General features: G+C 35.1%; 1 protein-coding gene across 1 annotated transcript; it reads left to right on the top strand.

The window, feature by feature from the left end:
* The first annotated feature begins 7,498 nt into the window (after positions 1-7,498).
* Positions 7,499-8,773, top strand: LOC128235609 (uncharacterized). Its single transcript, XM_052950417.1, has one exon. It carries the CDS (start codon positions 7,499-7,501, stop codon positions 8,771-8,773), a length of 1,275 nt encoding a protein of 424 aa, XP_052806377.1.
* The last annotated feature ends 1,573 nt before the right edge of the window (positions 8,774-10,346 follow it).

The raw sequence follows: 10,346 nt of genomic DNA, 5'->3' as shown, positions 1-10,346 counted from the left end.
CACCAATATGGTATCATGGTGAATATTCTATTATGGATCTCATCAACAATATGGTATCATGGCTAATGTTTTATTATGGAACTCATCACCAATATGGTATCATGGTGAATATTTTATTATGGAACTCATCACCAATATGGTATCATGGTGAATATTTTATTAGGGAACTCATCACCAATATGGTATCATGGTGAATATTTTATTATGGAACTCATCACCAATATGGTATAATGGTGAATATTTTATTAGGGAACCCATCACCAATATGGTATCATGGTGAATATTTTATTATGGAACCCATCACCAATATGGTATCATGGTTAATATGTATTTATGGCACCAAACACCAGTATGGTATCATGGTGAATATTTTATTATGGAACCCATCACCAATATGGTATCATGGTGAATATTTTATTAGGGAACTCATCACCAATATGGTATCATGGTGAATATTTTATTATGGAACTCATCACCAATATGGTATCATGGTGAATATTTTATTATGGAACTCATCACCAATATGGTATCATGGTGAATATTTTATTATGGAACCCATCACCAATATGGTATCATGGTGAATATTTTATTATGGAACTCATCACCAATATGGTATCATGGTGAATATTCTATTATGGATCTCATCAACAATATGGTATCAAGGTTAATGTACTATTATGGAACTCATCACCAATATGGTATCATGGTGAATATTTTATTATGGAACTCATCACCAATATGGTATCATGGCTAATATTTTATTATGGAACTCATCACCAATATGGTATCATGGTCAATGTTTTATTATGGAACTCATCACCAATATGGTATCATGGTGAATATTCTATTATGGATCTCATCACCAATATGGTATCATGGCTAATTGTTTATGATGAACTCATCACCAATATAATATCATGGTAAATATTTTATTATGGATCTCATCACCAATATAATATCATGGTAAATATTTTATTATGGAACTCATCACCAATATGGTATCATGGTGAATATTCTATTATGGATCTCATCAACAATATGGTATCATGGCTAATGTTTTATTATGGATCTCATCACCAATATGGTATCATGGCTAATTGTTTATGATGAACTCATCACCAATATAATATCATGGTAAATATTTTATTATGGATCTAATCACCAATATGGTATCATGGTGAATATTCTATTATGGATCTCATCAACAATATGGTATCATGGCTAATGTTTTATTATGGATCTCATCACCAATATGGTATCATGGCTAATTGTTTATGATGAACTCATCACCAATATAATATCATGGTAAATATTTTATTATGGATCTCATCACCAATATGGTATCCTGGTTAATGTACTATTATGAAACTCATCACCAATATGGTATCCTGGTTAATGTACTATTATGGATCTCATCACCAATATGGTATCATGGTTAGTGTATTATTATGGACCTTATCACCAATATGGTATCATGGTTAGTGTATTATTATGGACCTTATCACCAATATGGTATCATGGTAAATGTATCAGTATGAAACTCATCACCAATATGGTATCATGATAAATGTTTTATTATGGATCTCATCACCAATATGGTATCCTGGTTAATGTACTATTATGGAACTCATCACCAATATGGTATCATGGTAAATGTATCATAATGAAAACCATCATCAATATGGTATCATGGTATATGTATTATAATGGAACCCCTCACCAATATGGTACCATGGTCAGTGTGTTATTATGGAACACATCAATAATATGGTATCATGGTTAATGTATTATTATGGAGCTCATCACCAATTCGGTATCATGGTTAATTTATCGGTATGAAACTCATCACCAATATGGTATCATGGTTAGTGTGTTTTTTGGAACACATCACCAATATGGTATCATGGTTAGTGTGTTTTTTGGAACACATCACCAATATGGTATCATGGTCAATGTATCAGTATGGAACTCATCACCAATATAGTATCATGGTTAATGTATCAGTATGGAACTTATCACCAATATGGTATCATGGTCAATGTATCAGTATGGAACTCATCACCAATATGGTATCATGGTCAATGTATCAGTATGGAACTCATCACCAATATAGTATCATGGTTAATGTATCAGTATGGAACTTATCACCAATATGGTATCATGGTCAATGTATCAGTATGGAACTCATCACTAATTCGGTATCATGGTTAATTTATCAGTATGAAACTCATCACCAATATGGTATCATGGTTAGTGTGTTTTTTGGAACACATCACCAATATGGAATCATCGTTAATGTATCAGTATGGAATTCATCACCAATATGGTATCTTTGAGAATCTTGATGCACTCACACTGTAATGAAATGACCTGGGACTATTTGAAAACCTTTTCTTGGCCTTAACGTTTCACTTTATAATATAATTTAGAGTACATTCTGGTAAACATATTGTAAAAACCTAATTTTATTTTCATCTCACTATTTGTTTAGGCTCGGCAGTACAGGGTGTTAATATTGCTCATAAAAATACATCAGTATGGTGTAATACTGATATACAACTCAGGTCTAAACATAGTGTCTAATATAATCTTATTCAATCAATAATCATCAAACTATTATCTCTGGAAATTATCTTTTTTTATTTGGTCATCATTTTTATTTGGTCATCATTTTCTTTTTGTCCAATGAGAACGCAGTATATTTCAAATTTGCCAATATTTTTATATCAGTAAATCAGCATTCAGCCGTTATTCATTTTGATCAGGTAAAGCGGTAAATATAAACAGTGGCTGGCCCACGTAGAGAATATTTTACACAATAGTATCAGTATGTGTATACCACGCGATAATTTGTGTCATAAATGCTACATCTGAAGGCAATATTTTGCTATGAATATAGACTTGAAACAAAGATAACTTTAAATGAAACATGAGCGCAGTCTACGCTGCTTACAGAGCCCCGCCTTTTATATTCTTCCAGAGTTTGATTGAGGGTTTAGTTTCTTAAAACACTTCGACAAACCTTTTCACAGAACCGCCGCCTGATAGAGCATTGTCGAAACATTATTTTGGAAACAGGTTTGTTTTTGTTTCAAGTGTTTGAAGAAACTTATCACCTATCGAAGGTGGGGCTCTTTAATCCGCATAGAGTGCCATTTGTTTCATTTAAAATGGTGTAGTAAAAGAAAAGTTACCTTTGTTTTAAGTTTTCATTTTAAGCAAAATATTGCCTTCCGACATAGGATATATGACGTAATTTATCACGTGGTGTATACACACTATATACAGACCACTAAAATGGTAAAGGTTATTAGTAGGTTATTAGTAGTGATGGGCAATCGGCTTGGATTTTCATAATCGATTAATCGGAAACCCTGATCGATCGATTATCCGATTAATCGGCTGTAATCGGACAGTATCATAAAAGCATCATTTTTTAATGTATATAATCGATAAGGACCTTAGTTTTCATGTGTATTTCATTTCTAATGCTTCAGTCAGAAAACAGGTAATATTTCTGGCATATTGAATACTTCTAAAAAAATATTTTAAAAAATATTCCAAGGTTTATGAAGTAAGGGAACATTTCATGGTGAGGTTTACTGAAGTTGAAAAATAAATTAATATTATTAAAATATTATATATTATAACATTATTATGTAAATCATAAAAATAATACATGGTTGACCATGGCTTTTGGTTGATAATCGCCCCCGTGCGAAGAATAACTGCCAGAGGGTAATTATTTTTCACTGGGGCAATTTTCAACCATGTCCTATCCTGTATGATACACATGTTTTGTCATTTAGACAAATTTGTCAATGACTTATGCACCTGTCAATTTCAACCACGCCCCCCTCCAGGTCCGGGGGTATACCGGGGATAGCCAGGGAAATTGGCCGTGTTTTTACCTACTAGCTGGCCCCGCAGTGCCGGCTGAATGCGGTGGTTTTGTCTTCCCACCAAATATAGCGGGGGAATGGGCCTTACATAGATTTCCTTGGGTGCAGGGGCATTTGGCGGGGGTTTCATGAGCAGTTCCTTCCCGCAGAGTGAGTACTTTGGTCGGCTTGGCTGGACCAGAAGTCAAAGTCCCCACTATTTACCGGACCTGGGGGGGGGGGGGGGCGGAATTAAATTGAAAAAAAAATGAGACATAACACATTGGTTTTGGATGGCATTAGCTAATTAAAAATAACGAATAATTGGAAATTAAAATAGCAAGACTTTTCTCACGTATTTTCGGAGTTGGACGGCAAACATTTCCATTCTTCAAATATTTCTTGATTTTACATCGACTGATCTTGACGTTCATTTCAATATGTGAGCACAGCTGGGGTCGATCAAGCCTAGTTTCATAAGAATCTGGGCTTGAATTACCCTAACCATTTCGCTGGAATAGTTTGCACTTTTTCAGCACCTGGACGACCGATATCTAGGGTATTCAAATATTTTGAGATCGATGTCCCCCCTGGCCCATTCGGAACTCCTCGGCCATGTTTTTTCAAAAACAACCTCGGATGTATTTGGACGGTTCACATACTCAAAAAGTGGTACGTTTAAGTCCGCTGCAAGTAGATCGCGTAGTAATTTTATTTAGCATTTAAACTTTGTGACTTAACTCTTGGGATTCTTAATTATGTTTGCAATAATACAATTCAATGGCAATCAATTTAAACTTAGATCAATAAATTCAACTCTAAAACACTACATTTAATTTATGATATAATTCAAAATTTAACGAACTACTTCAACTGATGTATCTGCATGCATCCGAGGTTGTTTTCGATAAAATGGCCGAGGAGCTCCGAATGCCCCTGGCCGTCCGCAATCATTAAGCGATTTGAACGCAAAGTAAAACTAAATGAAAGTACTGTTGAAACTCAATGTAGCGGTTACTTCCCTTAGCTCTAAGTTACTGCGCTATATAAAGTTGGAAATTTACTGGATTCAAGCAAACTTTTTTTTTCGATTATTCGATTATGGAACGATGAGGTCGCCGATCGCCGAGTTACGAATGGCTGCCGATATAATCGATTATCGGCGATCATCGGCCTATCACTAGTTATTAGTATGTTCTTACAGAAAATGAATGATTATGAGACTGCATTGCATCAAACCATTTAATCATGTAAGTACATACTAAAAACATTTCACCAATACTTTATGGTCTGTTTCTTGTACATGAACTGATAGAATGGCGACCACTTAGAAGTATAAAATACAATGTATCAAGTATGTCTTAAGAGGTGTCCAACTTCACGTCCGGAAAAAAACACTTTCATACAAAATTGCATGCTTTCTGCTAGTGTTATTAGCTACAGTTCTGAAATAATCCAACATAAAATACTTTTAAAAATATTGAAATACTTGTCTTAGTACTATAGCTAGATAATAAATAAATAACTATAGCAATTGCAAATAATAAAATAAAAAGACGAAACGGCCTCCCAGTTATAGTATGGCTGCTTAGGAATTTGAGTTTTTATTTAACTTCTCGGCCATTTTCCATCAAAAACAACCTCGGATGTATGCCAGTAGAAGAAGTTCGTAAATTCTTAAATATATTAATAATAACGCGATCTACTTGCAGCGTAGTTAAACTGTAAAGATTTCTGACTTTGTAAACCGTATATATACATCCGTTTTTTTTTTTATCGGAAATGGTTGAGGAGTTCCGAATGATGAGTTTTAGCGGTGTAACAAACACAACTTATTACTACATCGAAATTTTTCTACATTTCAAAATGATCAAGATGAATTTAACACACTTTTAAATTTGTCGACGCTATTATGCTTTTATGTCTAGGTCAGGCTAAGTTCAGGTTTACAAATTTGAGTTTAAATAATAATCTGTCAGTTCGGTTCCAGTATACAGCCGAAACCAGTTGGCTCGAACTCGCCTCGCTCGAATTCTTAATTGGCTCAAACTAGATGAAAGGACCAATTTCTTTAGAATACAGAAGGTAAACATTCCCGCTTGGCTCGAAGTTTCCGAGGCTCGAGGTCTTTCGCTGGTCACTGGGAGTTCGAGTGAACGGGGTTAGACTTTATTTATCTACTTTTTTATGAACAATCACGACACATCACTGGCGGATTCTCATTTAAAGCTGCCTTCTCACAGATTGAAAGTTTTGACATTATATATATGTTTTGTTTTGTTTTAGAAGCAGCTGAATCTGGCATCGATGCCTTCAATTCAGTCTTATGAAATAACTCACAATAGAACAGATCACAAAAGTTTGTAAAACTGCGGAAAACTCGGCTTTATTAAAGCGTTTGTAACGCTTTCAGCTATAAACCAGATATTAAATACTGCGATCTGATCTTTTAACAGCAGTCTTATATCACTGGTTTTCAGACATTTACTCAAAATTAAATTTTGTCTCATTCCAAGACAAAAAAATAAATAAAAAAAGTTGTTAAAACGACCAATCATTAATAAATTTTTAAATCTAATCCTAAGGTCATTAAATTTTTAATAGCGTGAATAATGCTTGTCAGCAAAATAAAGCATATTCTATGATGTGTTTAAATAGTCTTAAACGGTTTAAATTATTCTAAACAATCAAGCTCTTATTTAAAGCTGCACTCTCACAGATTTACCGTTTAGACTTTATTTTATTTTTTTGTTTTGGAATGAGCAAATTTTATCGTAACTATCTGCACACCGGTGATATAAGACTGCTGACAAAAGATCAGGTCGCAGATTTTCATATTTCTGTTCGAAAATAAATATTGTATGGCTAAAAGCGTTACTAACAGTTTAAGAAAAAACGCATAAACCATCAATGTTTTAACTTAAATATGAAAGGCTGTCTTATCGCACTAATTTTTTACGCAAACATTTGCTCATTCCAAGACAATTTTTTTTTTCCAAAACGATAAATCTGTGAGAGTGCAGCTTTAACATGAAAATGCTTCGTCTGATGTTTGACCCTTATGAGCCTGAAAGAGTCCATTTAAACAATGAGTAAACATTTATCGGTGAGAACGATAACACGCGTTTTAATGAGAGGTATATGGAAAACGAAAGTACATACTTGAGTGATTTGTGGATTTCGTAATTTTCCGCGTAGGTTTATAAACAATGTGATTAAATTTGTGTGCAAGTTTACTTATAACATAAAGGCGTGTTATCAACTGATTCATATTCAAAATGTGGAAGTAAGACTTGAAAAACTGGCAAAAACTACAACGGATTGTATGAGCTTCGCTCGCGTACTTTTAAACATTGGGTTCCTATAAGTGTAAAAAAGTCAGCACGTATGATTTTATACTGATAAAAAGATTGCTTGGTATTTACAATCTTGATACGTGTGAATATCAATGAGGAATACGTAGTTGTATTTGTTCATTCTACGTACTTGCAAATCAGAGGATACTATGAACTCACTTTAAATAGTGGCAGGATTATTGAAAATACCGCTGACTGCACAATCTAATGAACTATTTATATACCAAGTCAAGTCAAATCAATATTTGTTTATTGTCAAAGATGTTACGTGCCGATGTTAATGACGTTATATATCGTTCGTCTTTACGACTTTCACGTGTGCTAGATGATATCGGAATCAGCAAGAACATTGTGGACATGCGCAGAGAGACATATGCATTAATGGAAAAGTTGAACAACGAAGTGTCAGAAGCACGTGGCTGGAACTTCAAACATTTCTATGTCGGAAGTCAACGGGAAGGAAGCGTTATCCCGGGGACGGCCTCGGACGTGGATATCCTTTCTTGTAACAGAGACGTTTCAGTTTGGAGGGATTGGGCAGACTGGGAGAACGGGCGGGACAATAGGCGCATTCTACAGCCATCTTACCTCCCGCCTCAGCACTGCGTCGTACAGCTTATTCGCGATGACAAGCCACTTCCTATCAGGAATGTTGATAATACGCCCCCGGGTGTCGCTAGGTACTGTCACGTAGATGACCGAGGGCGAATTCTATTACTTAACACCTACCTTGATCACGAATTCGCAAGAATTTATGAAAATGTTGGTTTGATGCTTCGAAAAACTGGACCTTCCAAAGGATGGTGTCGAGAGCTAGATTTTGTTCCATGGAACAAATGCCGTTCTGTACCAGACACGTGTATGACATGGATTGACAGACGTCGGCCTGGCCACTGGCCTACTCTGGCTATGCTCGAGGAGGCGAAAACCATTGACTGGTTCATCATACCCGCTGGCCACCCTGATAGCCCAACGCAAGGTCTAGAGTGGAGGTTCGCTCCCAACCTCATTGAGAGAATGTTGTTTTTAAGTCTCAGAAATGTGCATGTTAAATGTTACGTTGTTTTGAAAATGATTAAAGAGACGATATTCAAACCATTGGTTGGCGGCAATTTAACAAGTTTTCATCTGAAGACCGTTCTTTTTCGTACCGTCGAACAGACTCCGGATGATCTTTGGAATGAAGAAAACTTGATCAAGTGCATTCACAGCTGTATCATAACGCTCTACCGCTTTCTTAAGGCGGGTGTTTGTCCACACTTTATTCTCACGGGTTTGGACGTATTTGCGGGGAAGTTGAGAAAACACGAACAAATCAGATTGGCCAATGTCGTGCGAACAGCGCTAGGCGACGGTTTGGAAAGCTTGATTTACCGACTCCCAGAGGTTGGGGCGCGTCTTTCTCGCTTGAATAACACGGGAAGATACTTACATGGAGAGTTCCCTTCTCGTTATCAGCGGCATAAATCCATTTGTGATAAACTTGATAATCAACGAGTGAAGTGTATCAGGTGGAAGAACCAAATGACAGAATAATATGCAACTTCAATGAAAACACGCCATCTACTTTAACATTATTTCAGTATATAATTAAATAGTATAACCTATATCGAGAAACAGCAAACAAACTAGCGCACACAATATTTAGTATTTTAGTTATTATCTCTGTAAAACATTTGTTTTGCATCGGGTATCTGTTGTTCTTTTTTTGGTAATGACCTTTTTGATTTTTTATATAAGTTATACAATATTTACTTAAAGGCTGTGAAATATTGACATTTGTTATGGAAAGAAGGCCAGGGTATCCTTGGTTGTTGTAGGGGTGTATTATCCAGACAAGTTGCTTTTTACATAGTGTCACCATGTAAATTCAGAATTGTTTAAGTTTCTTGACTCTTAAGTTTCAGCTGTCAACTGATTTGAACACTGTTTGAAGATGATAAATAAGGCAGAAAAGGGGCATTATATTTAGACACTGGTAATTAGTTTGTCGATTGTGAATGGTTTAAAAGGCTAAATAACTTTAACAACTTGTGAAATAATTATAAACATATATAAATATATTGTTATTTTGTTCGAAAATAAAACCGTTTTAAAGTGCGTTTGCTTTTTTAGTATTTCACTAGATATTTGGCAATTTGGTCTGATTCTCGATTGTTAATATATTTTGTTTTATGAACCCCCTTGTGTCATCTATGTTGTTTTTACTGATGAGTAATTGTTCTTGTTGTCCAGTTGCTACTCTTCATACCGATTTATTGCGTACAGAATTACAACCGAGCATTATATGATGAAGCTTGACCCTTTAACTGGGACTGGTTCAAATTTTCTTATCAATATTCGGTTTTTAGCTCGACTATTCGAAATATTCGGAGAGCTATACTACTCACCCTAGCGTCGGCGTCCGCGTCACACATAAATTAACGTCTCACATGTACCAACATTCAAGTCATTGTCTCAACAAATACATCATGTATTGCATTGAAACTTAACATATGTGTTTCCAACCTACTGGTTTAATGAAGGGAGATAACACTGTTATGAATATAACGCAAATTATGGGCCTTTATTACATATTATAGGTTTTCTCAGCATTCAAGGAAGTCGCGAACATATGTGACAAACCGATTATTTGCTTCAAAGCGCGGCTATTTCGGTTAATTTATACAAGGAATGTTTCCTACATAAACAAATTAATATATTTAAAAAGGCATCAAATCTGTTCTTAACCTTACAACGCATTCCACCGCTAAAAATTGATCATCTCGCATAAATAGCGCTCTATTATCGGCTATCCCCTCGTGACGTCATCAAAGGGCAAATAATTTAAAACACGGTATAATTGAAAGGGTGTATTGCATAGAAACTTTAGGTACGTGTTCCCAACTATCAAACCTTTTTTATTAATGAAAACAGATAACATTTACTTGAAAATAATGCAAATTATCGGCATTATTATTCGACTTAAAAATTCTGGCAAAGGTTTTAGCACACATCAGTTAATATATCAGCAAATCCTTGAAGTATTGCATTGATACTGTATACAACGGTACTGAACCGTCCGACTTGCTTAAATTATCAAGTTATGTCACTCTATTTAACATATAAT

This window comes from Mya arenaria, chromosome 5 (assembly GCF_026914265.1).
Source record: "Mya arenaria isolate MELC-2E11 chromosome 5, ASM2691426v1".
In the NCBI taxonomy this organism is placed as follows: Eukaryota; Metazoa; Mollusca; class Bivalvia; order Myida; family Myidae; genus Mya; species Mya arenaria.
Note: the sequence above shows the minus strand (reverse complement) of the source record. Positions and strands in the feature narration are given on the sequence as shown.

Bases quoted from the DNA above. Each gene is read 5' to 3' on its own strand.
- LOC128235609 (XM_052950417.1), top strand. From the start codon at position 7,499: ATGTTACGTGCCGATGTTAATGACGTTATATATCGTTCGTCTTTACGA.